The sequence below is a fragment of the Dromiciops gliroides genome, chromosome 4 (assembly GCF_019393635.1).
Source record: "Dromiciops gliroides isolate mDroGli1 chromosome 4, mDroGli1.pri, whole genome shotgun sequence".
Lineage (NCBI taxonomy): Eukaryota > Metazoa > Chordata > Mammalia > Microbiotheria > Microbiotheriidae > Dromiciops > Dromiciops gliroides.
Window position 1 is genome coordinate 453343483 of NC_057864.1, and position 27490 is coordinate 453370972.

A 27490-nucleotide genomic window follows, 5' to 3' on the forward strand; every position below is an offset into this window, starting at 1 on the left:
TGAAGCATTTTACCCATGTTTCCACATCTGATCCTCACAACAATTCTGTGAGGTGGGTGCAATTATTATTCCTGCTTTACAGATGAGGGAACAGAGGCTGCTGTTAGAGTAAGTGTCTAAGGCAGGATTTGAACTCAGGAAGACGAGCCTCCCTGATCCTAGACCCAGAGCTATGTGCACTCTGGCACTACCTGGTTGCTAGATATAGTGGAGAGAGTCTGTCTAGTGGGAAGGGCACTGGGCCATGAGTCAGAAGTTCTTTGCTTTAGTCCCTCATTTACCATTAATTAGCTTGTGTGAACTTGGGCAAGTCAGTGGTGGAATCTTGGAACCTGAGTTCGAGGGCCTGGGTTGAAACCACACCTCTGTAGCTTATTAACCTGTGTGACCATGGGTAAATCACTTCATCTCTCTAGACCTCAGCTTCCTCTGTCATTGAATGACACAGCCAAGCCTCAGTATCCTTTCCAGCCCTATTGTTCTGAGACTCAGGTTTACCTATTAGTACTTTTCTTCTCCCAGTTTCTGTTCATCCCTTGGAGATGTGAGGTGGGGGTGGGGTGGGGATGTCAAACACAGAGAAAGCCAGAGGGAGATTAACTGAGGGCTTAACCAACATTTTATTAACAAAAATAAATAGATTTCATGACAAATGGAAAGATAGCTAGATTAAGGACAGAGCTAAGGACATCCTTAAGGCAGGCCTGAGGAAAGACTGATATCCAGTAAAGTCATGGGGAGGGTAGCACCAGGGAGGTACCTCTACTCTTAGGACCCCCCAAAGAGGATCTGTTTCCCATGTTCTTGTCTGAACCTGGAAACAGGTCCCCCTCCCACACCACCCTAGCCCCTAAGGGGGGAGGAGGGTGACAAGGGAGACCTCACACTCTCCCAGTAACACATCCCTCCGTAGGCCAGCTCCCTTGTCCAGCACCTTGGCTTTCAGACTGTGGGTGACCAGGTCAGAGGGCTTAAGTACCTCAAAGAAGAAGTCCTCATTGAAGATGGGGTTGGAACTACACTTGACCACCCTGCTCCTTCCCTGTGGCCAAGTCCCTGGCCTTAGGCGAAAGGTGACGCAGCAGCCACTTCCCTTGGGTCCTCCTCTGCCCCGGGGCAGCCCTTCAGCACTTATGAGCCGCAGCCTCAGCTGACCCAACTCTGCCTGGTACACCGCAGACAACCTCAGCTGCCCGCCTCGGGGGCCCAGGCTCACCACGCTCTCTTTAGTCACCTGGAGCTGACAACACAGGAAGTCCAGGTGGAAGAGAGGTGGTGTTGGGGGACCTAAGTGGTGGGCCCCATGGGGACTGCCGTCCGCAGGGCCCTCCTTCTCAGGGGAGAGGAAGCTGGCTCTGGGGAGATGCAGATCGGGTGAGGTGACGCAGGCTTGGGCTGAGCCTCGTTCAGGGGAGTCGAAGGGCAAAGCATCAGGTGAGGAGGCCGTGTCACTCTCCAGGGCCAAGCAGAGGCGTAGGTCTGGGGATGAGAGGTGCAGTCGGGGCTTGGGTGGGGGCCCCTCTGAGGCAGAGGTCTTTGGGGCCATGTGGAAAAGGGACTCTCTGCGCCGGGTGTGCGGACTCTCCAGAAGAAAGGCCCAGCCTTCTTGTCCAGCCAGATGGGGCAGGGAGCAGGCGCCCTGCAGTTCTTGGCCCCTAGTCCAGCCTCCTTCTCTCTCTGTCCCAGGTTCAGGCCCCCCCATGCCTTGGAGCCTAGGGGGGATAAAAAACTGGGGTATTCGGTCTGGGGTTAAGACATTGGGGCAAGCAGAAGGGGAAGTCCCAGGGGGCTTTCTCCTGGGGAATAAGATGTGGGGCCTCCACGGTGTTCCAGGCTCTATCCTCTCTCCCTTGTAGCCGGCTTTCTCCAAGAGCCACATGGGGGGAGGGGAGGTGCAGGTTTAGGGGAGGGGGGAGAAAGATGGGAGAGTCCAAGTCCACAGTCGATGCCTGAAAGTGCTGGGCTAGGAGGAAGAAAAAATAGAATCAGGAGTTGGGGGCTGCTGTCCTAAGCCTGATAATTTGGGGAAATGAGGATCAAAAGTTGGTCAGAGGGGGCAACTAGGTGGCACAGTGCATAAAGCACTGGCCTTGGATTTAGGAGGACTTGAGTTCAAATTTGCCCTCAGACACTTGCTAGCTGTGTGACCTTGGGCAAGTCACTTAACCCTCATTGCCCTGCAACCCCCCCCCAAAACCCACAGTTTTGCCTGTATACAGGGACTAGTAGAACGGAATGCCCTTGAGGGCAGGGACTGTTCGGTTTCTGGTTTTGGTTTTTTTTTTTTTTTTGGTTTTAGTTTCTCCCAGTGCCTAGCACAGTATCTGGTCTATTTGTTTAGTTTTTCAGTCATGTCCAACTCTCTGTGACCCCATTTGAAGTTTTCTCGGTAAAGATAATGCAGTGGTTTGCCATTTCCTTTTCCAGCTCATTGTACAAATGAGAAAACTGAGGCAAACAGTGTGAAGTGACTTGTGCAGGGTCACACAGCTTCTAAATGTCTGAGGTGAGATTTGAACTCAGTGAGTCTTTCCAACTTTGGGCCCAGCACTCTAAGCACTATGGCGCCACCTAGCGGCCCCATACTATTCTTCTAATAAATACTTGTAAAATTGAATTCAATTGATCTAGGGACATTTAGAGATTTAGACAAATGGATATAGTGAAGTACTGACAAATATTCATTCATGCAGCCAGTAACATATATGCACATATATACATACAAAACATATATACACACATAAGTATATAAACACATATCAGATAAAAATGTCCTTTCCATAGAGAAATAGCAGCATATCAGGATAGTTGGACTATAGGCAGCTAGGTGGTAGGTTCAGTAGTTAGAAGTCTGGCCTTGGAGTTAAGAAGACCTGAGTTCAAATCCTCCCCCAGACACTTACTAGCCCTGTGATTCTAGGTAAGTCACTTAAAGTTTCTGCACCTCAGTTTCCTCAACTGTGAAACTGGACTCAGTGGTCCTAAGGTCCTTCCAGATCTAAATCTCCAAAAATTGGGTGGAAGGGCCAACTGTATGCGCACAAATACATTCCCTAAGCTATATGATTTTAGCTTAATTAATAGCATGAGGATAGAGACAAGCACCAGTACAGGGCCAGGTATACTCACACACCTGGACCCACAAAAATAGCCACAGGCCTAGACATAATCAGGCATACCCACCCTTCCCTCGCATCTCCCCCACACCCCTCTGTACTCAGAGGTCTCATGGTCACTTCTTTGGCCTGGTCTGATCATCTCCCAGCTTCTCTCCTTCTCCATCGGTAACCCCATTGTGGTCCCCCTCTTCCCAGGGAGGAATCAATGTCAGCCTAGCTCTCAGTCCCATGCTCTGCCACACCTGCCGCTCTCCAGGTCCACAGATCTGTTTGGCTGAATTTCCTCCTGGCCAGATCTGAGCTTGTCTTCTGAACCCCTTTAATGACCTAAGGTGATTTGAAGGTGGTGGGAGAGGAGGGGCTCCCTGGGGAACAGGGCTCCTTCCCTTGCTCCAGACCGTCTCACACAGTTCTGATGCATCTGGAGCCTGTGGGGTGCGTTGGTCCAAGGGCAGCGTCTGTCCTTCTTCCCCATTCCCTCCCTTTCTCACTTCCTGTCCCACCAGCCAGTGGGAACCTGTTATTGAAGCCAAGCACAAAGGAAGCATTCATTAATTTTCCCCCCACCCCCCAAGATATGGTTACTCAGGCAGCTTCTGGTTCTCTTTCAGTTTTATTGAATAACCCCTCACCCCCATTTCCATTATTGCTTTCCCTATTGCCTTACTTATCCCTGGGGCTTTTCCACCCTTATCCCCAGGGTACCCCACAGCTGTCCCAGGTCTAGCCACTCTTCTCTGTCTCGTTCCCTTGGCTATTGGTGGTTACTGTCAGTTTGTTCCAGAGAGCTGAGTGTCTCTGGGAGAGTCCCGGAGTTGCTAAGCTCACCTGTTGCTTGATGTCTTGTTCATGGGCTCTGGAGAGTGGGGGAAAGGGGAGAAGGTGCAAATTATCTCCCCATCTCATTCCCCTGGCTCCGTCTTTCTGGGAGGAGCCAACAGGGGCTGTTGCTGCCAAGTCTGACCTGTTTTCCTGAATAAACACTGCAATTGTGTCTCTGTGGCCATCAGCCCAGCCTCCTTAACCCCTTCCTCCAGGCAGGGTCTGATGCAAACCCTCCTCTCTCAGAAAACTCTCAGGGAAAAGGAGAATGGGGGCCCACCCTTCACCTCTGTCTGCTGTGGAAGTTTCACTGATAACTCTCAGCCTTAGCAAAGGGAATGGGTGCCACGAACTCCCATTGATTGCACCATCTCTTGCAGTCACTGTGCCTATATCCTTGTGAGGCTAAGACTGCATTGATTATGTAGCTAACCTAGTCCTATCCTCAGCCTTGGTAAAGTCAACCCCTGAGCCCATCCTAAAAGTCCACACTCTGCCTCCCTCTTGCAAGGGCCTTCTAATCAAATATCTGCCCAGGTGTCCTATTAAACAGAACCAGAGAGGACTTCTGGGCCATCTTGTCCAATTTCTTGGAGCAGTGTCCTATGGTGAAGGGAGAGCACAGCTCCCTCTTTTTAAATAATCAAGGGAATTGGTGAAATTTCTCAGTCCAATTTACCTCTCAGATCTCTGGAGAGGAGAACAATTTATGACCAAATAAGAGATAGAGAATATTATGGAAATGCAAAATGGATGATTTTGATTACATTAAATTAAAAAGTTTTTGTACAAACAGAAGCAATGTGGCCAAAATTATAAGGGAAGTCAAAAGCTGGGAAACAATTTTTACAGCCAGTGTTTTTGATAAAGGCCTCATTTCTAAAATATATAGGGAACTAAAACAAATTTATAAGAATGCAAGTCATTCCCCAATTAAGAAATGGTCAAAGGATATGAACAGAGAGTTTTCAGATAAAGAAATGAAAGCTATCTATTGCCACATGAAAAAATGCTCTAAATCACTATTGATTAAAACAACTGTGAGGTATCACCTCACACCCATCAGGTTGGCTAATATGACAAAAAAGGAAAATAATAAATGTTGGAGAAGCTATGGAAAAATTAGAACACTAATGCATTTTTGGTGGAGTTGTGAACTAATCCAACCATTCAGAGAGCAATTTGGAACTATGCCTAAATCGCTATGGGGCTGTGCATACCATTTGACCCAGAATACCACTATTAGGTCTGTATCCCAAAGAGATCATAAGCAAGGAAAAAGGACCCACATGTATAAAAATATTTCTAGCAGCTCTCTTTGTGGTGGCAAAGAACTGGAAATTGAGGGAATGCCCATCAATTGGGGAATGGCTGAACAAGTTGTGGTATATGAATGTAATGGAATACTGTTGTGCTGTAAGAAATGGAGAGCAGACAGATTTCAGAAAAACTGGAAAGACTTAAGTGGACTGATGCTAAGTGAAATGAGCAGTTATCAACAGCATTGTGCGTTGATCAACTGTGATAGACTTGACTCTTTTCAGCAATACAATGATCCAAGACAATTCCAAAGAACTCATGATGGAAAATGTTCTCCACATCCAGAAAAAAGAACTGTGGATTCTGAATGTAGATTGAACCGTACTGTTTCTACTTTTGTCTTTGTCTTTCTTTTTCGAGGTTTTCCTCTTTTGTTCTGATTCTTCTTTCACAACATGACTAATGGAGAGATATGTTTAATGTGATTGTACATATATAACCTATATCGGATTGCTTTTTGTCTTGGGGAGGGGAGAGGTAAGGGAGGGAGGAAGAAAAATTTGGAACTAAAAATTTTACGAAAACAAATGTTGAAAATTGTCTTTACATGTAACTGGAAAATAATAAAATAATTTTATGATTTAAAAAAAATTATCCTTCCTCTACGGACTCCAATTCACAGGGTATTTATTGTCTCTTAAATTTGGGAAGGAGGAGAGAACTGGGAGATATTAGGAAGTCAGGGCCCTTGCCTCCAAGGAGTGGGAAGAACCTTGAAGGGCCCAGACATCCTTGATCTTGGCTGCCTCTGAACCCTTTCTGAAACCCTAGATGGTGGTATCCAGAGAAGGAGGAAGAGCGTGAGTATGTATATAAGGTGGAGAGGAAACAGTGGCAGACTCCTCATCCTTAGCTCAGGATTTGGGGGTGGGGTGGGATAGAGGAAGAGGAAGGAAGCCAAAGGGAAGGAGGAGATGTGTGTCTTTTATTATCCAGAGACCCTTTCTATGGTGTCTCTCAGTCCTGGAGCTTCTCATTAGGATCCGGGAAATGCGCCACTGTATGAAATCTCTCATCAATGGTTCCATTGTACCCTCGACCTTATTTTCCCCACTTTCTGCTCTAATTCTGAGCAAAGCCTGGGTTGGTGGGTATACATACCCAAGTCCTCCCTCTTTCTTCTCTGACCAATAGGACCAAAGAATCATCAGAGAGAAGTGAACATTGGGGAGAAGTAGCACTCTGGGCTGGTTGTCTCAGGTTGGCTAGCTTACAGGTATCACTTAAATTGTGTGGATAGTCTCCAACCAATCACAATATGTAGATACCAGATAAAATTACACAGTGTCTAGTTATGTGACCCTTAACCTCTCTGTTTGGGTTTTCTCATCTGGAAAATGAGGGAGCTGGATGAAAGTCTTTTTCACCTTTGACATTCTGCGATATGAAAGGATTTTGAGTAGTCTCTTTGTTCTGTATTCTAATAGAAAGCTCTTTGGGGTCAAAGAGCAATTTTCTGAGTAACTCATGAATTTCTATTTGGCAATGGAGCGAGTCATTCCAAGTGAGACAAATGCCTTTGCATGTCTTTGCTGGAGGTGATTGGTCAGTCACCATGGACATGTGGGATCTTGAGAGCATCCTATGTGAATTGTTACTGTGCAAATGGTTTTTACCACTTGATGGTTGAGTGCTTTTGATGGTTGAACAAGTGTGTTTATTTATCCAGTTTATTACTGGTGACCTTTGGATGTGACTTGTGAACTGAGACTCACAGCCTGCCCATTGTTAACCTTTGCTCAGCTTGATATAACAGTGAGTTTGAATTTTCTGAGGTGGGGGCATTGAATGGTGGAATGATGGAGAACTGGATTGATCCAGGTTCTGCAACTAGCTATGTTCTTGTGCAAGTCACTTTACTTCTCTAAACCTGTTTTCCCATCTGCAAAATGTAAGGATCAGCACAATTTCCACCTTGTGCAAGAATCCTTCTTTGTTTACCTCTGTTTGCCCCCCATTTCCCTATCAGTTTACCTTCTATTTTCACTGTATATAACTTGTATGTTTGCAAGCTCTCTCTCTCATTCAAATGGGAGCGTGAATTCCTTGAGGGCAGGGACTGTGGATTTGCCTTTGTGGCCTCCACAGCTTGACACAGTGCCTGACACATGGTAATAAATGCTCATTGATTAACTGACTGACTGTCTGGACCAGACCAGAGAGCCTTTAAAATCCCTGTGAATGTACAGCAGCAACCCGGGACTGAAAACTGAACAGGGATCAAACAGCTTATAAATCAGTACTTGTTTAATTGAAAATTGATTGCATTACATAGGGGTTAGTTGGGTATGACCATATAGATGCCATCTGGTCAAGACAACGGGTCTCTAGGGGACCTAGGATGCAAATTATTTGCTAACTAGAAAGGTCGGCTCCCTTGGGTATAGTGACAGGATTGGCCAGCACTGTCCTGGCCCAGTCACCTTGGACAGGGTCATAAAACCAGGAGGAATGATTGGAAGAAGCAGGAATGGAGGGCTGAGCAGGTCAGAACCTCCAGTCAATAGTTTTGATTCCTAGATATAGAGAGGCCTATGGGTATTGATTCTATGATTTGGGTGATAGATGGAGCTGTAGGAATTTCTCTCTCTCTCTCTCTCTCTTTCTCTTTCTCTCTTCCTCTCTCTCTCCTCCCCTTGCCTCTCCCTCCCACCCCCTTGCAAGGCAGATCAATGTTCTCAGGTGAGGAGTGGCCAGGGAGGACTGGCTACTGTTACTCTTCCTCTTCCAATTCCAGCTGAAGGAAAACCCCTGAAACAGAGAAGAGAGCAAGTGAGTGCTGGGATGGCCTTCTGGATTCTATTTTTTTTTTTTTTTTTGCTGGGCAATGAGGGTTAAGTGACTTGCCCAGGGTCACACAGCTATTAAGTGTCAAGTGTCTGAGGCCGGATTTGAACTCAGGTACTTCTGAATCCAGGGCCAGTGCTCTATCCACTGCGCCACCTAGCTGCCCCCCCCTTTTTTGGATTCTATTTTCAATACAGTTCGTTGATTGTCTCCAAGGTCCATGAACAAACTTCGATCTCAGACTGGGATTTCTAAATCTACACTAGATCTCCCCCCACCCCCTCACCTACAAACAAACCCAACTGTGTACCATCCTCAGTGAGAGACTCACAGAAGGTCAGAGCTAGAAGGGACTTTGTCAGGCCGAGGTCAAGGAATGAAAACCCATTTTAAGAGCAGCCCACCCTTGGAAAGAAAGTCTGCTTTGGCTGGTAAAAGACTTAGATAGTGAATCCGTTAGTAAGTATTAAGCACCTACTATGTGTCAGGCACTGGGCGGGTACCAAGAAAGGTAAAAGAGAGTCCCTTCCCTCAAGGAGCTCAGAGTCTAATGGGGAGGACAACATATGAACAACCACATCCGAACAAGTTGTATACAGGATAAATTGGAGAGGGAAGGCCCTAGAATGAAGAGGGATCATGCCAAGCTTCCTGTAAAGGGGGCATTTTATTTTTATTTTTTATTTATTTATTTTTTTTAGTGAGGCAATTGGGGTTAAGTGACTTGCCCAGGGTCACACAGCTAGTAAGTGTTAAGTGTCTGAGGCCGGATTTGAACTCAGGTCCTCCTGAATCCAGGGCTGGTGCTCTATCCACTGTGCCACCTAGCTGCCCCAAGGGGGCATTTTAGAGGGCACTTGAAGGAAACCAAGAAAGTCAGGAGGTGGAGATGAGGAAAGAACTCAGCTCCAGATCTGTCTCTGCCTCCTTCGGATTTTAGACAAGTCACTTCACTTTCCCACCTCTGTTTCCCCACTGTAAAATGAAGTGGTTGGACTCTAAGTCCCTTTTCTCCCCTTTTAGAATAAAAGCCCCTTAATCAGGGACTCTCTCTCTTGGCTGAGCTGAGTTATCTTCTCTCAATGGGAGAGGTCCTCCAACTCTGTACTAGCTGGTATATATTCTTCTATGGGCACTTAAAAACAAAAAAAGGCAGGGGGCAGCTAGGTGGTGCAGGGGATAAAGCACCAGCCCTGGATTCAGGAGGACCTGAGTTCAAATCTAGCCTCAGACACTTGACACTTACTAGCTGTGTGACCCTGGGCAAGTCACTTAACCCCATTTGCCTCAACGAAAAAAAAAAAAAAGAAAAGGAAAGAAAAAGAAAAGGCATTTATTAAGCACCTATGATAATCAAGGTACCATACCATATCCATACCATGAAAGTGAGAGATCATTCTACCCTCTTTAAAATATTATTTTTTTTATCCATAAAATGAAGGGGGTTGAACCAGATGCTTTCAAGATGAACACTTTTTCTTATGTCTGTTTTGTTACAATTTGGATAAACAGGTTTCTTTGCTGAAAAAAATGTAAGGAACTTGAGGGCAGGGGCGTTTTCACTCTTGTCTTTATGTCTCCAGCAATTATAGCAGTGCTTGGCTTATAGTAGGTGATTACTAAATATGTATTGGTTAATAATCTACAGCTTGGAAGGGTATAAACTAAACAAAGATACAGGCATTCTAAAACCAGGTAGAAATAGATCTTGGATCATTTGCAATAGATATTTATTTTTGTCAGGTTTAGTGATTTCATCAGTGTGGAAAATGCCTTCAACTAATGCATATGGGCAACCACTGTGAAATTTCCCCTGAGGGGGTTTCCTGGGGGCACTGAGGGATCAGTGGACTTGCCTGGCGTTACATAGCTGGCACATATCAGAGATGGATCTTGAGTCTTGTTCTTCCTAATTTGGAGGCCAGGCTGCTACTCCCAACTTACTAAATACAAGGGAATTAGAGAGGGAGGGCACTTATAGTTGGGGAGGGAGTGGGTCAGAAAAGGCTTCATGTAGAAGGTAATGTTTGAGTTTTGTCTTTAGGGAGAAGAAAGATTCTTTGAGACAGAAGTGAGGAGAGAGTGCTTATTCCAGTAAGGCTGGAAGATATAGAGGGCACTTGGTGAGGAGCCAAGATTGGGTCAGTTTGGCTGGGACATAGAATTCAGGAGGGATAGTGTTATACAACGAGGCTCAAAAGATAGGTTGACAGATAAAAGCAGAAGAGGAAAAAGAACCAATGAACAAAATTCTAAAGGAGGAGGGGTATCAAGCAAGAAGAGGGAATCAAGGGTGAAGGGAAGAGAGATGGTGGGAATAAGGTCACATTTTGGAGGGGGTGGGGCAATGAGAGTTAAGTGACTTGCCTAGGGTCACACAGCTAGTAAGTGTCAAGTGCCTGAGGGAAGATTTGAACTCAGGGCCTTCAGAATCCAGGGCTGGTGCTTTATCCACTGCACCACCTAGCTGCCCCCTAAGGTCACATTTTTTAAAGAACAGAATTAAAGTAAAGTAACTGAAGGAATAGAATACTGTTTATAGCAGAAGGAGCTTGAAACTTAAAAGTTTATAAACAGGCAATATTAATGCAGCTAGGATAAGAATGAAAGTGGTGAAATGGGAAAAAAAATCTTTGTATTGAATTTCTCTGATAAGGGTGTATGTATATATACACACACATATATACATATAGGTAGATAGAGATAGATGTATGTATGTATGTATGTATTGCATTTCTCTGATAAGGGTTTGGTATCCAAGATATATAGATAGACAGACAGACCAAACGACAGACAGACAGACAGATAGATAGATCTCTTGGATACCAAGCCCTTATCAGAAAAATGCAATACATACATACATACATGCATTGATAAATAAATAAAAGATAAAAAAGATATATAGGCTGAGGCCAGGTTATGAAGGGCTTGGAAAGCTGAATAGAGGCAAAATCTGAGATGCATTAGGGAGCCACAGGAGGCTCTTGAAGTGGGGAATGACATGGCTAGATCTGTGCTTAAGGAAAATCACTTTGGCAACAGAGTGAAGGATGGACAGGAGTGAGGAGAAATTCCAAGTAGGGAGACCAAGTTAATTAAGAGGCTGTTGTGATCATTTAGACAAGAGTTGATTGGAGAGCCTGAACTCGGCTATTGGTCGTGTGAGTGGAGAGAAGGGCTCCTTGGGAGAGATGTTGTGGAGGGAGAAATGACCAGATTTGTCAGCTGATGGGGTATGTGGAATATGGAGTTGAAGACAGTGCTGACCTTACTCTTTTTTTTTTCTTTTTCTTTTTCAGGGCAATGGGGGTTAAGTGACTTGCCCAGGGTCACACAGCTAGTAAGTGTCTGAGGCTGGGTTTGAACTCAGGTCCTCCTGAATCCAAGGCTGGTGCCTTATCCACTGTGCCACCTAGCTGCCCCCCAAGTGCTGGCCTTACAAATGCCCACCCTATTGTCTGCCCAATCCCTTCTAGGGTCATATATGAGGGTCACATGGGTGGTGAGTGGCAGAGAGCAGAATCACATCCAGGCATCTTCCAGCTCCGAAGCTAGCAGCCTGCCCACTGTATCTACCCTACGGGCTCCTCTCTCCTGGTGTCCTCCAATAGCTCCCCTCTCCTTCCCATCTCTCAGCCCTCTCTCTCTCCTTCCTATAGTGAGAACCCTTTTCTTCCCACGGTCTCCTGTCCTCCATGGATTCTGCTGAGCTGTCCGACATGGAAAGAGCCCCAGAAAGGCCTTAAGCCTCAGTGCCCTTGCCTGCTTTCCAACCTCCCTGTAGGACCCTCCAGACTGCTTGCAGACTCTGTCGACCCCTTGTTCCCTCTAGCTCAGTTCCCACAGAGGACGGAGGTGAGAAGTAGGGAGAGGAAGATTGGGCTGGTGCCCAAGATGAGATGCTGATATTCTCTTTACCTGAAGCCTTGGCGAAGAGCACCTGCTCGTCAGGGCTCTGGGCGATGCAGGACAGGAAAATCTTCTGGTCCTCTATCTTTTCTACTTCCACCTTCAGCAGGGCCACAGAGCCCACAGGGATCAGGCTGGGAATGGAGGTCAAGGTCAGTCCCTACTTTTCTAGGGCCTTCTGCACTAAGTTCCCTAGACCCCAGATGGGGCTGCACGTTGGAGTCAAGAGAGATCTTTTGGGGTTAGTCAGGGCCTTACTGTCTCTCCTGCTTGTGCTTCCAACTGGCCTCCAAGATCTTTCCTCAAGTGACCTTCTCCTTCCCAATTTTAGTAACTTCGGTCTTTTTGTTCCTGGAGCGCCCTCAGACTGACTCTGGCTTTTGAGGGAGGGCACGATTGCCCCAAGTTGGTCTCTCCCCACTTTGCTCCAATAACTCACATTTATATAGTATTTGACAAAGTCCTTCCCTTACTGTGGAAGTCGTCATACACGTGTCATTATCCTTATTTCACAGTTTGGGCATCTGAGGTTCAGCAGAGTGATTTGTGCAAGGTCAAGGTCAAGGTCAGGGTCAGACTTAAAATGGCCCATAGGGATTTGGAACTGGAATGAATCTTAGAGATCTTGACGTCCAACCCCCTCAAGTTATAGTTGAGGATATCGTGGGCCTCAGAGATGTTAGGTGACTTTCCCAAGAGCACAGGAGCATCAAATAGCAGAGCCAAATCTCATGCTCTCTCTACTGTACATTGTTGTTTTCTAAAGCACCCCCCCCTCCCCGTATCAAGCTGAGGATGGAAAGACAGATGGACATACCACAAAGACCTCTCCCTCCTGGCCCCAGGGTTGGTACTTACTTTTTAAATTTGATGTTGAGACTTAGAGTGAACAATCCCTGACCTGACAAGTATGCAGTTTTAGAAAATGTCTCATCCATCAAGGCAGCCAAAGATCCACCATGGGCAAATCTGAGGAGGGGATGGGAAGAAGATAAATTGAAGTTACAGTTAGACCTCCTTTTCATAACTTCTTCCTGAACCTACCTTTCCAGTTTCTAGCATCTGCCTTGTTCAGAACAAAAGGGGTTAACAGAGAGTTGAAACCAAAGATAATGAGATGTTGAGAGCACCTCAGTGAATTCAAGTCATCAGCCCCAGAAAAACCCACATCCCAGGGCACTGAAAAAACTGAGAGGAGTGATTATTTCATCAATTTTCCTTGAAAAATCATGAAGAACGGGAGAGGTGTCACATGACAACATGAACAAATGGCTTGATTTTTAAAATCTCTATTATGTTTTCTTTATCAGATTTCTGAATTTCTTTACATGAAGATATCTTTTTAAAGTTACTTTTTTTTTTTTTTAGTGAGGCAACTGGGGTTGTGACTTGCCCAGGGTCACACAGCTAGTAAGTGTTAAGTGTCTAAGGCCGGATGTGAACTCAGGTACTCCTGACTCCAGGGCTGGTGCTCTATCCACTGCGCCACCTAGCTGCCCCTGAAGATATCTTTTTAATATATAAGACTATGCTGTAGCCCCTTTTATCTATTCAGTAAGCAGAGTAGGATCAAAAACTTTTTTTTTTAAGGATGAGGATGATCTGGGTGTGTTTATAAACAATCAATTAACAAGTATTTATTACTTTAGGAAAGGAACCTTAGCAAGGGAAGGGACAGAGGAGAAAAAAGTAGGGGTGTGTGTGTGTGTGTGTGTGTGTGTGCGCGCGCGTGTGTGTGTAGGGGGTTTGGAGGGGGTGGGGGATGAGGTAATGGATAATTGAAAAATTGAAAGTGATTTGAAATTATAGAATTAGGGAGAAGAAGTGATGGCAGATCTAAATTTTTTTTAAGTGAAACATGAGGTCCTTTATTAGGAGCCAAGGGTGAAGGGCAGGTGTACACAGCTTAAAGAGATTAAAGAAGATTTGGAACAGATATTGTATGGAGTGGAGTAGAGAGTCAAACAACTTTACTGGCTCCCTATTACCTAAATGAGAGGATAAAATGCAAATTTAGGCCTTCTTGTACTTAATGCCTTCCACAACCAGGCCAAGCCAATCTTTCTAGCCTTATTTCCCACTACTCCCTTTCACACATAGGGGAGCAATCCCTGTGAAGGGACCCACCTTCCTCTAATTGCTTCTTCTAATTACTAACTCTAACTGTTGACCCATGGGATGGGTAGACAAGTCAGTGCAAGATCCCTAGTCCTGGCTGTGACCCCTAGACTCTGTCCACCAGACCATTGTCCTGTTACTAGCCCAGATCCCAGGCCATCATCTGGAGAACTAACCCCTGTGGAGATGTGGTAATTGTTTCTGCAGGGTCAGAAGTTACTGCCTCCTCAGCAGCCACTGCTATTAAATACTCAGAAAGTCTATTCGGGGGCAGGTAGGTGGCGCAGTGGATAGAGCACTGGCCCTGGAGTCAGTAGTACCTGAGTTCAAATCCGGCCTCAGACACTTAACATTTACTAGCTGTGTGACCCTGGGCAAGTCACTTAACCCCAATTGCCTCACTAAAAAAAAAAAAAAAAAAAAGGAAAGTCTATGACTCCAATGTCCCTGACATTGACATCTGGTTCAATATCAGAAACAGATTTAATTTTATTAGTGGAAATGCCATTAAAATAAGATGTACCTGTTGTACCTCTGTAACCTAAAAATCATGGGACTTCCATTCAACATATAGTGGAATCCGTATGTATGTATGTACATGTATATATGTGCATGTGGGCATATGTATGTTTATGTGTGTGTATTGTCTCCCATTAGAAAGTGAGCTTCTTGAGATTAAAGACTAATTCTGTCTTTCTATTTGTGCTTAGCATAGCACATAGTAAGTGCTTAATAAATGTTCTCTTTTTCTTTTCTCCCTCCCTCCCTTCTTTCCTCCTTCCTTTCTCTCTTATTCTTTTCTTCCTTTCTTCATCTCTTCTTCCCTCCCTTCTCTTTCTTTCCTTCCCTCTCTCTTTCTCTCTCTCTCTCTCTGGAGAGTGCTGGACTTGATCTCAAGAAGATTGAGTTCAAATCTTACTTCAGACACTTACTAGTTGTGTGACCCCGGGCAATTCACATAACCTTTCTCAGCCTCAGTTTCCTCATCTATAAAAATGAGGATAATAATAGCACTGGGTTATTGTGGGGATCTGTACAGCACTTTGTACACCTTAAGGTACCATATAAATGCTAGCAATTATTCATTCATTCATTCCTATGATTGATATTCCAGACAAATTGGCCATCCTTCAATCCTGAGCTAAACTTTCCCCTTTCTACATTCAAGCAGGCTATCTTTCCTCCATGCCTGGAAGACACTTGCTCCTCATCCTTGCCTGTTGAACTCTTCTTTCTTTCAGGCCCAATTATTCCATGAAGAAATCCTAGATTCAGCTTGGTCCCTCCCACAACAGAGGGTGAGCTATCCCTTCCTTCTCCAATTTTCCTAGAGCACATTCAGGCAAGTGCAAAGGACCAGGACATCTCTCTTTTGTCCCTGTCACATTGTACATGGTATTGTCCATTTTTATGTATGTGGCCTTTCCCTTTCCCTGGTTTGTCAGTCAGTAAGCATTTATTAAGCTCCCACAATGTGCTAGGCACTGTGCAAAATCCTGGGGATATGAAGAAAGGTAAAAGAGGCCCTTCCCTCCAGAAGCTCACAATCTAATGAAGAAGAAACATGCAAACAGCTATGTAAAAACGTGATATATAAAGGGTTAGCTGGAAATAATCAACAGAATGAAGGCACTAGAATTAAGGGGCAATTGGGGAAAGGCTTCCTGAAGAAGGTGGGGCTTTGGCAGGGACTTGAAAAGAGGCAGGGAAGCCAGGGGGTGGAGATGAGAGAGAGCATTCCTGGCATGAGGAACAGCCTGTGGAAATAGCCAGAACAGGGTGATGAAGTACCTACAGCATGGAGACTGGCGTCATTCGATCGAGCGGAGTGAGGTGCAAGAAGACTGGAAAGGTGGAAGAGGGAACAGGTTTTGAAGGGCGTTGAGGAAAAGACTATGAGACTTTTGGCCTTTTGATTCCTACTTCCTAGCACAGGACCTGGCCCATAACAAATAAAAATCTTTGCATTTAAAGACTTTCCTCTGTTTATATGTTCTTATTTTGACTGTGGCTGTGGGACCTGGGAAGGGGAGGAAGTTAGTTTGACAGTGATTAGGCAGGAATGTGGGTAGAGCACCAGTCAATCATCATGTTTCTCCTGTTTAGAAGGAGGCTCCAGTGACCAGTCAGGCTGGGGTGGGTTAGTTTTCTGGGGAACTTACCCTGGTGTCTTCTTTGCGAATTTCTCTGTCTCTTTCTTCTCTCTCTCTGTCTCTCTGTATCTCTCTGTCTCTCTCTGTCTCTGTCTCTCTTTCTCTCTCTCTGTCTCTCAAAATAATGTGTATATAGTATATCAATGAATAATGTATAGATGATATATAAAATAAATATAATGTGTAAATAAACAGTGTATAGTGTATGTAATATAGAAAATAAACAAATAATTTATATATAGTATATAAAATAAATATATACAAGTTTAAATAAATAAAAATATACAAAATAAATTTATAAACAAATAATGTATGGATTATATACAAAATAAGCATGTGAATGCTTATTAATAAAAGAAATATAATAAATAATAAAAGAAACAAAACTATATATAGCATAAAAATAAACATACAAATATAAATAACTATATAAATAAATAAAGTGTGATGTGGAAAATAAATATATAAGTATAGAATAAATATATAAACAAAATGTATACATACTATAGAAAATAAATGAATATAAATAGCATATCATAATGTATGAAATACATAATTACACACACATATAAATAATATGCATGTATACGTGAATATTCATTCATTCATTTATTTACTTATTCACCTATTCATTCATATATTTACTTATTTATCCACCTATTTGTTCATTTATTTATTTATTTGTTTATTCCATTTCCATTGTTTCTAGGAATGAACTCATATGGTTTTGAGTATGTGGACATAGAAGGCTGAAGGAAAAGAGAGAGACAATGCCAGACCTGAACATCTATCACCCAGTTTCAATGGTTATGGAAGGAGCAGACAGGGAAAGGTCATTAGGTCATTAGTGGATCAGATCACTGAGAGACAAGTGGACTTAGGGCCTGGAAAACCGAGGTTGCTCAGTGTCTTGAATAAGGGTTTAGAAATCAGTAAAGGAGAAGTGAAAAGCAAAAGTCCCGGCAAGGCCAGAGATATAAGGTTCCCTGGATTGTTTCCAAGAAGGACTGTGATTCTCTGGGAAGTTGATAGAGTTTAGAACATCCAACACTGCTTCCTTTAAAGAGCTGCTCCAGCCAAGGTCAGAGTCTCTGTTTCTCATCCCACCCTCTTCACTGAGGGTAGGAGGAGGTAGGAGAGCTATAAAAACATCCACTATTACTCTTATTCTTGTGTAAAGAGGCAGCATGGTGTAGGCTCTAGAGAGCTGGCCTTAAGGTTGGGCAGACTTGGGTTCAAGTCTGACCTCTTGACATGTGCTGGCTGTGTGGCCCTGCATAAAGAAGTCATTTAAACTCTCAGTGCCCCAGGCCATTGTTTCCAAACTTTTTTTTTTGGTTGTTGTTCTTTGAACCCTTTCTTTAGTTGTTGTTTAGTTGTTTCAGTTTTGTCAGATTCTTTGTGACCCCGTTGGGTTTTCTTTTTTTTTTTTCCCTTTTCCTTTTTTTGGTGAGGCAGTTGGGGTTAAGTGACTTGCCCAGAGTTGCACAGCTCGTAAGTGTTAAGTGTCTGAGGCCAGATTTGAACTCAGGTCCTCCTGAATCCAGGGCTGGTGCTCTATCCACTGTACCACCTAGCTGCTCCCCTGTTGAGTTTTCTTGGCAAAGATACTGGAGTGGTTTGCCATTTCCTTATCCAACTCATTTGACAGATAAGGAAACTGAGGCCAGTAGGGTGAAGTGACTTGCCCAGGGTCAGTCACCCAGCTAGTAAATGTCTGAGGCCAGATTTGGACTCAGGAAGATGAGTCTTTCTGATTCCAAGTCCAACACTGTATTCACTGTGCCACTTAACTGCCCCTTGAACCCTTTAAACAACAAGAAAAAAATTTTATGAATGCCCAGAGAACTTAATCTACTATTCATAATATTCTTTGAGATTTGTTCATTAAGGGCTTCTACTAATTACAATGATAACATGATCACAATGGTTTTGAATTATTGCAGAAACCAGACTATAATGGGTTTTTTTTTTGTGAGGCAATTGGGGTTAAGTGACTTGCCCAGGGTCACACAGCTGGTAAGTGTTAAGTGTCTGAGGCTGGATTTGAACTCAGGTCCTCCTGAATCCAGGGCTGGTGCTCTATCCACTGCGCCACCTAGCTGCCCCAATCCTTATATCTCTTCCAGCACCTAGCACAGTTCTTTGCTTATAGTGGATAATCAATAAATGTTGGCTGAATGAAATCTAGCCTCCTCCTCCCTCTTCTAGCCAATGTCTAGTGCCTTCCGAGAGAAATGAAGTTGGGTCAAGCTGATTTAATTCCATCCGACAAACATTGATTTATGAGGCAGCTACGATGCACAGGGATTAAGGTTTAGAAAAGAAATGAAGATAAATGAGATTGAGTCTCTGCCTTCGAGAATCTTACAGTCTATGAAGGGATATAAAAGGATTGGGATACACAAATAGACATGATATAAAATGGATTATGAGAAGTACCTAAGAGCAGTATGGAGTGCTATGAAGTTTGGGGGTGGGAATTAATTTTCAGTTGGGGGAATTGGGGATAGATCCACGGAGAAGGCGAGCATGAGTTGGGTCTTGAAAGATGAGTAGGATTTTGGATGAGGGCTGGATGATTAGGGCAGTCTAGATATAGGGGATGTTGTTGTTGCTGTTCAATCATGTCTGACTCTTCGTGACCTCAGATGGGATTTTCTTGGCAGAGATACTGGAGCAGTTTGTCATTTCCTTCTTCAGCTCATTTTACAGATGAGGAAACTGAGGCAAACAAGGTTAAGTGACTTGTGTAGGGTCACACAGCTAGTAAGTATCTAGCATGAACCAAGGCAAAGAAGGGGAGAAAGCCCTGGACAGGCTAATTTGTTCAAAGCATTAAGTAGAAGGAAAGCAGCAATATGAGATAATATCTTATAGCTTTCTTTCCATGATAATAATAGTAATAATAGCTAGCATTTTATCTAAAGCCTACAATCTTCTGGACATGATGCTAAGTGCTTTACTAATATTATCTCATTTGATCCTCACAACAACCCTGTGAAGTTGATGCTCTTATTATCCCCATTTTTTGGGGGGTGTTGAGGCAATGGGGGTTAAGTGACTTGCCCAGGGTCACACAGCTAGTAAGTGTCAAGTGTCTGAGGCCGGATTTGAACTCAGGTCCTCCTGACTCCAGGGCCAGTGTTCTACGCACTGCACCACCCAGCTGGCCCTATTATCTTCATTTTTGAGGAAGCTGAGGAAAACAGAGATTAAGTGACTTGCCCAAAGATATGCAGCCAGGAAGGATGTGGGGTTAGATTTGGATTCAGAGCTTCCTGGCTCTAGGCCCAGTGTTGTAACCACTTTGCCACCCAGTTGCCTAGCTATGAGTTAGAGCTGTGTGCTAGTACTTTGGACAAAATAGGTCATTCAGACATGTTTGCTGAATGAATATTGACTTATTTCTTGGCCCCATAACTCAAAGGAAGCATCTCTTTCCGTCTCCAATGAGCCTGCCTGCCCTCAGAAAACAACTGAGGATGGTATAGACTACTTACTCTGGACCCACCCATCTCCTTACCCTGGAGCGCCTTCCAGATTGGGACCTGGCTGGAACAGACAGATGGACTTCTTCTTGGATGGGTGGAAAAAAATGACGTACTCAAAGCCTTTTCCCTCCTTTAGAATGCACCTGGTAAAAATGTGGTAGTCTTCTTTGTCTGGGAGAGAAGAAATGTGAAAGGGACACAGAGAAAAGAAAAAAAAAGATGTTGTGAGGACGGGGGAGAGGGAAGAGATTCAGTCATTCATCATGTGAATTGATGTTGTACATCAGGGGCTCTTAATTTGGGCTCCACCCCCCACCTCCCAAGGTGTTGATGTATAGATTTCTGGGGTCTTTGAACTTCTATGGAAATTAAATTATATCATTATGTTTACTAACCTCTAACTGAAATTTAGAATTTCTTCTTTCTGCTTTCCTTTTTTTTTTTTTTTGTGGGGCAATGAGGGTTAAGTGACTTGCCCAGGGTCACACAGCTAGTAAGTGTCAAGCGTCTAAGGCCGGATTTGAACTCAGGTCCTCCTGAATCCACAGCCAGCGCTTTATCCACTGTGCTACCTAGCTGCCCCTGCTTTCCTTCCTTCTTCTTCTTTTTGCGGGGCAATGAGGGTTAAGTGATTTGCCAGGGTCAAACAGCTAGTAAGTGTCAAGTGTCTGAGGTGGGATATGAACTCAGGTCCTCCTGAATTCAGGGCTGGTGCTCTATCCACTGTGCTACCTAGCTGTCCCCTAAAATTTCTTCTAATTATGAAGTCATCTAATCTAGAGAAGTTAAGTCATTTACCCAGAATTATACATGCAACAGCTGAGTTGAATCTGGGTCATTGTACTCTAAAGCCAACGTACTTGCTAATATTACACCATGGTCTCCTCTTACCATCTTATAGTGGAAAGAAGCCCCAGAAGATTGATGGGTGTAGGGGGAATGGCCATTGCCCATGGAACCTCTAGTCTGCTAGGGGAAATTGATGTTCAAAATCCAGAACTCTCAGTCTGATGGGAGCAAATGAAATACTTGTGAGGAAAGAGTCCTTTTCTTTTTCTTTCTTTCTTTCTTTTTTTTTTTGGTGAGAGAATTGGGGTTAAGTGACTTGCCCAGGGTCACACAGCTAGTAAGTGTCAAGTGTCTGAAGCAAGATTTGAATTCAGGTCCTCTTGAATCCAGGGCCAGTGCTCTATCCACTGCACCACCTAGCTGCCCAAAAGAGGCCTTTTATAAAGGAAAATTACTCAGAATAGATGAATGAAATACAACCCATATTCAATCCAATAAGAATTTACTGAGGTCCTACTCAGGGTCTTGGTTAGTGGAAAATACACCCAACTTGGAGACAGAATTGGGTTCAAGTAGAGGTAGGTGAGTTGGGTTGTACTCAGGAAACCCAGTTTCTAGTCCATAGTTTGATATTATGTTGCTTTGTGACCTTGAGAAAGTTACAAAACTTTTCTTTATTTGTAAAAATAATTTATTTGCTCATTTAAAAAAATAATTGTTTCTTTATTTGTAAAATGAGGAGATTGGAAAGCCCCTTCTAATAATCTTTGTTTAGTAACTTGGCCACTTGAAAGTAAGTGTGATCTGGGAAAAGTGGCTTAATTAATCTACCTGAGCCTTGATTTTCTTTTTCTTTTTTGAAAATATAAAAAATTTTTTTAATAAATAAAAGTATCTTATTATTTTCCACTTACATATAAGGATAATTTTCAACATTTGTTTTCATAGGATTTTTAGTTCCAAAATTTTCTCCTACCCTCCCTTCCCTCCCTCCTCCCCAAGACAGAAAGTAATCTGATACAGGTTATATATGTGCAATCACATTAAACATATTTCTGCATTAGTCATCTTGTGAAAGAAGAATCAGAGCACAAGGGAAAAACCTCAAAAAAGAAGGAAAATAAGAGAGCTCAAAAGTAGAAACAGTATGGTTCAATCTGCATTCATAATCCACAGTTCTTTTTTCTGGATGTTGAGAACATTTTCTATCATGAGTTCTTTGAAAGTGTTTTGGATCGTTGCGCTGCCCTGAGCCTTGATTTTCTCTTTTGTTATCTGCAAATATTTAAAGAATCTATGATTTCATTTATGACTGACAATTGTTTACCACTTAGCAGATAAATACAAGGGAGTCGTCTGAGGCACAAGAGGTTAAGCTCAACTCTTCGCTCTCCTTCACCCTACTCGTGTGATCAGTTATAGATCTTATTCTTACATCCACAAGACCTCTCAGATCCAACCTCTTTTCACCAATACAGCCATAATTCTAAGTCTCTGCCCTTTTCCATCCATCCTCCACAGATCTGACAATGTGATTTTCTCTAAGTTTAGGTCTGACCCTGTCCCTCCCTTTTATTCAACACATTCTAGTGTCTCCGCTGGGTTCAAAAGTAAACTCCTTTGACTGGTATTTAAAACCCTTCCCAACCTTCCCCCCAGCCTACCTTTCTAGACTTGTTACACATTATTCCTCTTCCTGAACACCATGGCCCAGTGACATTGGTCTTATTACTGTTCTTCATGCAGAACACTCCATCTCTTAATCTTTGTGTCTTTGTACTGTCTGTCCCCCATGTCTGGAACATATTCCTTCCCTATTCCCCATTGCCTCATATAATACTTACTTCCTTCAAGACTTAGTTCAAGCATATCTTTCAACTTGCAGCCTTTGTTGACCGCCCCACCCCCAGCTCTCCATCCCCAAACTAGCTTGTAGTTATTTTGTGTGTTTTTTCATATATACATTTTGCCTCTTCTGATAGTATGAAGCTCTGTGAGGGTAGGGACTGTTTAATTTTTAGTTTTGTATTCCTAACACCTAGAACCTGGTGCTTGGTGCTTAAAAGATGCTTGTGGATTGACTTATTGCCCAGGTTTTTTAACAGCTAATAAATATCCAAATCCAAATGCAATGTTTTATCTGCTATGTCTTAATGCCTCACTACCTGTCATCAAAGGTTAATACCAGTACAAACCACTTACCCCAAGAGGTTTGGTGCAAGCCCAAGGGTAGTTAGACAGCATGGTGGATAGAGCAGTGGGTCTGGACTCGGGAGACCTAAATTCAAATCTAGTCTCAGACTTTTACTAGCTCTGTGATCCTAGGCAAGTCACAACCTTTGCTGGCTTAGTTTTCTCAACTATGAAACAAGACTAGTAATAGCATGTACTTCACAGGGTTGTTGTGATGATCAAATGAAATGATATTTGTAAAGCACTTAGCACAGTGCCTGGAACATAGTAGGTACTCAATAAATGCTTATTCTCTTTTCTACCCCTTTGCCAAACAATTTCTAATTCTAAAGATGTAAATGTAAGCAGGCAGTGCACTGGGAACCATACTGTGACCAGAGTGGAGCAGCTTTAAGCAGAAGAATTTTACATGGAGTCAGGAGGGAGGGAAATTTTGGAAAGTCATTGATGACATTAAGGAATAGAAATGGTACCTTGCTTGTACTGAGAGAGAGGAGCAGTTCTTGTAGGGACATGCTCACCCGTAGGCTAAGGAGGGACCATTTAGGGTGTTCTCTTTTTCTGAGAGGAAAGAAAATGTGGCATTTCTTTTATACTTGGTACCTGAGACCTCTGAAAAACTTACTCCCACCGACTAGCCTAGAGCTACAATATGAGGAATTTAGGTCAGTTTGAAGGTAGAATCTTTAACCTAAATATAGGTCACATTTGCACGTGCTTTAAAGTTTAGAGAGTGCTGTTCTGACAATAATTCTGAGGTAGGCCACGGGGTGTTGGAGCTGGTAAGCACTTTTGTTGTTGGTTGTTAAGTCATTTTTCAGTTGTTTTTCAACTCTTTGTGACTTCATTTGGGATTTTCTTGTCAAAGATACTGGAGGGGCTTACCATTTCCTTCTTCTTCTTTTTTTTTTTTTTAAAGTGAGGCAATTGGGGTTAAGTGACTTGCCCAGGGTCACACAGCTAGCAAGTGTTAAGTGTCTGAGGCCGAATTTGAACTCAGGTACTCCTGACTCCAGGGCCAATGCTCCATCCACTGTGCCACCTAGCTGCCCCCATTTCCTTCTCCATCTCATTTTACAGATGAGGAAACTGAGGTCAACAGGGTGAAGTGACTTGCCCAGGGTCACCCAACTAGTAAATATCTGAGGCCAGATTTGAACTCAGGAATATGAGGCAAAGAAAAGTCAAGAGACTTGTCTAGTAGGACAAATATTAGTATCCTTATCTTACAGAGGGGCCAGAGAGACTTAGTGATTTGCTTTGGGTCACATAATCAGGTAGGTGGTAACCTGGAATAGGAGTCAGGAAGACCCAGTTGTAAGCCTGCCTGTAGTATGGCCTTGGGTAAGTCACTTACCTGTACCAGCCTCAGTTTCCTCATCTGTAATAATGAGGATAATAATAGCACCTACCTCCTAAATTTGTTGTGAGGGCCAAGCAAGATTCTACACATAAAGTAGTTTATAGATTTTAAAGCACTATATAAATGTTAGCTACCATCATTGTTGGCATCACCATGTGGGAGCCAGGACTTAGATCCAGATCTTCCAATTCAAAGAACAATGCTCGGGGGCAGCTGGGTGGCACAATGGATAGAGCACTGGCCCTGGATTCAGGAGGACCTGAGTTCAAATCTGACCTCAGACACTTGACACTTACTAGCTGTGTGACCCTGGGCAAGTCACTTAACCCCAATTGCCTCACCAAAAAAAAAAAAAAGTTAAAAAAAATAGGCAAACAAAAAACAATGCTCTTGTTTCATCTTGGAATTGAGATTGTCTTTCTCTTCTCCAAGTCTTTTAAAACTAACAAAGTTTCATGGCCTCATAGTTTAAGTACAATTCTAAACGGAGAAAGGGAATTGGGAATGGGAATGGGTGAGGGGCTGAGATCACCTCTATTACTCTCTGGGGAATAGTAGTGTGCATTATTACTGAATATTGGGGTGTGTGTGTGTGTGTGTTGGAAGGAGGAAGCACAAAGGAGGTCAGGTTGGGACTCACCTGATGCACTTATAAATCCACCTGGGAGTTTCAGCCCTTTGATGTGATCCCTATTGCTCTTGAATGAAGGAAGCTTGACCCAGTCCCCATTCTTTGTCTTTTCCAGAAGCTCCTCATACAAACGCATCATTTCAGGGCTCCAACTGGCATTGGGAAAGGCATAATCCTTCAGGTCTGTATTCTTTGGACAGAACCTGGAAACCTAGAAAGAACCAAGTTTCAGAGGAGCAAGATCTTCCAGGAGAAGACCAGGCAGATGCCCTGGAGCTGGGATCACTTGAATCCATCTCCAGGTTCTTTGACCACTTGTCCTCTGCTCCCAGAAAAGTACCAGAAATGGATACAGTTTATATAATTCTAGATTTAGAGTTAGAAGGGACCTTAAAGGTCACCTTCCACCGATTTTCTAGATGAGGAAACTGAGTGTTTCAATACAGAGGCCATGTTTGAACCTAGGGGAACCTCTCCACCTGGTTTTTTTTGTTTTTTAGCACGTCATGATGACTCTGAGGTGAGAAATTATTATTAATGACTGATATCTTGGGAAAGATTGATTCAGAGCTCCCCCGCTTCTTCCAAAGTCCTGATTTTTCAAGGTCCAGTTTCTCCTTGATAATAAGATTGCATTAATTGTCTTTTTCTTGGCCAGACACTACCCAAACATGCAAAGAATTTCATCTAGCTGGGGGAAGCTCATTGTGTTCCACTCTAGCTTGGGTGGAGACAGATCCTTTTGTCTAGATAAGAAGGCCTCTCTCTGCTCCAGGGAGGGACTATTCATCCCAGCCATTGAAAAGGGTGTATATTCTTTGAATTTATAGCCTAACACTGAGGGTGGTCTGGTATAGCCCTTCATTTTAATACAGCCTACCTCCAGTTAGTTAACCAATTAGATTTGTTTGCTGTTTGATGAACCACCTATTGTTTCAATGGTATGTATGATGTGAACCCTTTCCATGATTGTCTTTGGTCTGAGAGAGCTGGCCAAATGACCATCCTTTTATTAATAACCCATGGGCCTTATTAATAAAATGATTACATTACCCAGAAACTATGTCTTTCAATTTTTTAATTGTCATACTAGGTATAGTACTTGGGTCAAGGGTCCAGTTGCCCTCTGGGGAAAATGAGTCGAGCTGTGTCAGAACAGGGAGAAATGAAGTCACTCAACCTCCATTTCCTTAACAATTATTGCCACTCCAGCTTCAGGGGAAGGTCTCCCTGTTCAGTTCTAGCTGGCTGATTATCACTGCTTGGCTCTTTGTGGGAGGTACAGCAACTCCCTTTGCAATGAAAGCTTCTTCTGAAAAATGGATTCAAAGCCCTCTGGCTGGGCTGGGACTGTGTGTTTACACCAAACTGTGTACATGTCCTTGAGGGAGAAAGCTTGATCATGTCTGTCCTTTTCACATTACTGGCCAGATAATAATTAAGGTCAGTAACAACAGCATGACCTTCCCCCACCAAAAGTCATGAAAAATATAAAAATCAGAATTCTTCCTTTGGAATAAACTCCTTTTTAAGTGCTTGCTTTCCCCCCCCTTCACTTATCATAGAATGTTAGAACTAGAGAGCTGGGTTTGGAGTTGGGAAGACCTGAATTCAAATCTGACCTCCGACACTTATTAACTGTGACACTGGGTAAGGCTCTTAACTTCCCCCAACCTTAGTTTTACTCAATTACAAAATTGGGCTAATAATAGCCCCAACTTTACAGTGTTGTTGTGAGAATCAAATGAGTCTTCTATAAACCTAAGTGCTTTCAAAATGTTAGCTCCTCATTATTGTCTAGGACAACCTCCTCATGTTACAGATGAGGAAAATGAGGCTCGGAGAGGTTAGTTGACTTGTCCCAGGTCATAGATGGAGTCGAGTCAATTGTAGAACCAAAGCTAGAATTCAGTTCTTTATACTTTACTATCTATTCACAGGCTCAATTTTTATTCATTGGCTCAATTTTTTATTTTTTACAAAATAAGCCTTAATCAAATGCCTACTATGCTCCAGGATCTAAAAGTAAGACAGTCCCTGTCCTCAAGTACTTTTATTCTTCAGAGGGTATACAAGAGGTACAGAGCAGAGATGAGGCAGTACAGTATATATAGAAATGATTTTCATATGTTACACCGAATGATTTCTGTGCTGAGGGTATTGATATCTGGGAGTCTTGAAGGGACCTATTAGTCAATCAACAACCGTTTATTAAAGATCACAGATTTAGAGCTAGGAGACCAAAGTCCTCATTTTACAGATAAGGAAACAGAGGAGAAATGATTTGCCCGCAGCCAAATAGTTAAAACTACTAGAGCTGGGATTCAAACGCTGCTGGCTTCTGGGCTGATGTTCTTAGCATTATATCCCATTGCTTCTTGATTGTAACTTGTAGGGAAGCCCATGGGCAAGTGGATTCAAGGGTGTCTACCCTACTATGTCTGAGCTGGCCATGTGTTTAGCAGGGGCTTTGGACAAAGAGCCCAGTACTCACCAAGGTGTCTGTGGATGAGCTGAAGCTTGTTCCAGGAACCAGCCTGGGAGTGTGTCTGTGCAGGACACTCTGGGGGCTGAGGTTGGGGGCTCTGAGAAGGCCCTTGAAGGGGCCAAACCTCAGTACTAGCCGCATGCCTCGGCTCATCATAGTCCCGATGCAAATGTGCTTGTCTGATGACTTGGAATCTGAAAGACCTTCCGCCAAGAGGCTCCAGAGAGGAGGAGGAGACTCAGAGTTTTTATCAGTTGGGCTTGCTAATATAATGCTAACCTTTTCCCAGCCAAGTGAAAGGCCT

General features: G+C 43.4%; 2 protein-coding genes across 2 annotated transcripts; both read right to left on the minus strand.

Annotated features, from left to right (window-relative positions):
- Positions 1 to 850: 850 nt before the first annotated feature.
- C2CD4D (C2 calcium dependent domain containing 4D) lies at positions 851 to 4033 on the minus strand. Its single transcript, XM_043964069.1, has 3 exons — positions 3948 to 4033; positions 3528 to 3636; positions 851 to 1963 (listed from the first exon to the last, which is right to left on the minus strand). The coding sequence occupies exon 3, from the start codon at positions 1877 to 1879 to the stop codon at positions 851 to 853; it is 1029 nt and encodes a 342-aa protein (XP_043820004.1). The 5' UTR covers positions 1880 to 1963; positions 3528 to 3636; positions 3948 to 4033.
- A 3479-nt stretch (positions 4034 to 7512) lies between these two features.
- Positions 7513 to 27357, minus strand: THEM5 (thioesterase superfamily member 5). The gene is made up of 6 exons (XM_043963481.1): positions 27193 to 27357; positions 24708 to 24909; positions 19755 to 19893; positions 12816 to 12926; positions 11967 to 12091; positions 7513 to 8012 (listed from the first exon to the last, which is right to left on the minus strand). Exons 1-6 carry the CDS (start codon positions 27340 to 27342, stop codon positions 7975 to 7977), a joined length of 765 nt encoding a protein of 254 aa, XP_043819416.1. The 5' UTR covers positions 27343 to 27357; the 3' UTR covers positions 7513 to 7974.
- Between the last annotated feature and the right edge of the window lie 133 nt (positions 27358 to 27490).

Coding starts and splice junctions, on each gene's coding strand:
- THEM5 (XM_043963481.1), bottom strand. CDS start 27,342: ATGATGAGCCGAGGCATGCGGCTAGTACTGAGGTTTGGCCCCTTCAAG. Junction 24,910..27,192: donor GCTCATCCACAGACACCTTG/GTGAGTACTGGG, acceptor GGTTCTTTCTAG/GTTTCCAGGTTCTGTCCAAA. Junction 12,927..19,754: donor AATCTGGAAGGCGCTCCAGG/GTAAGGAGATGG, acceptor TCCCCTCCTCAG/ATTTGCCCATGGTGGATCTT.
- C2CD4D (XM_043964069.1), bottom strand. CDS start 1,879: ATGTGGCTCTTGGAGAAAGCCGGCTACAAGGGAGAGAGGATAGAGCCT.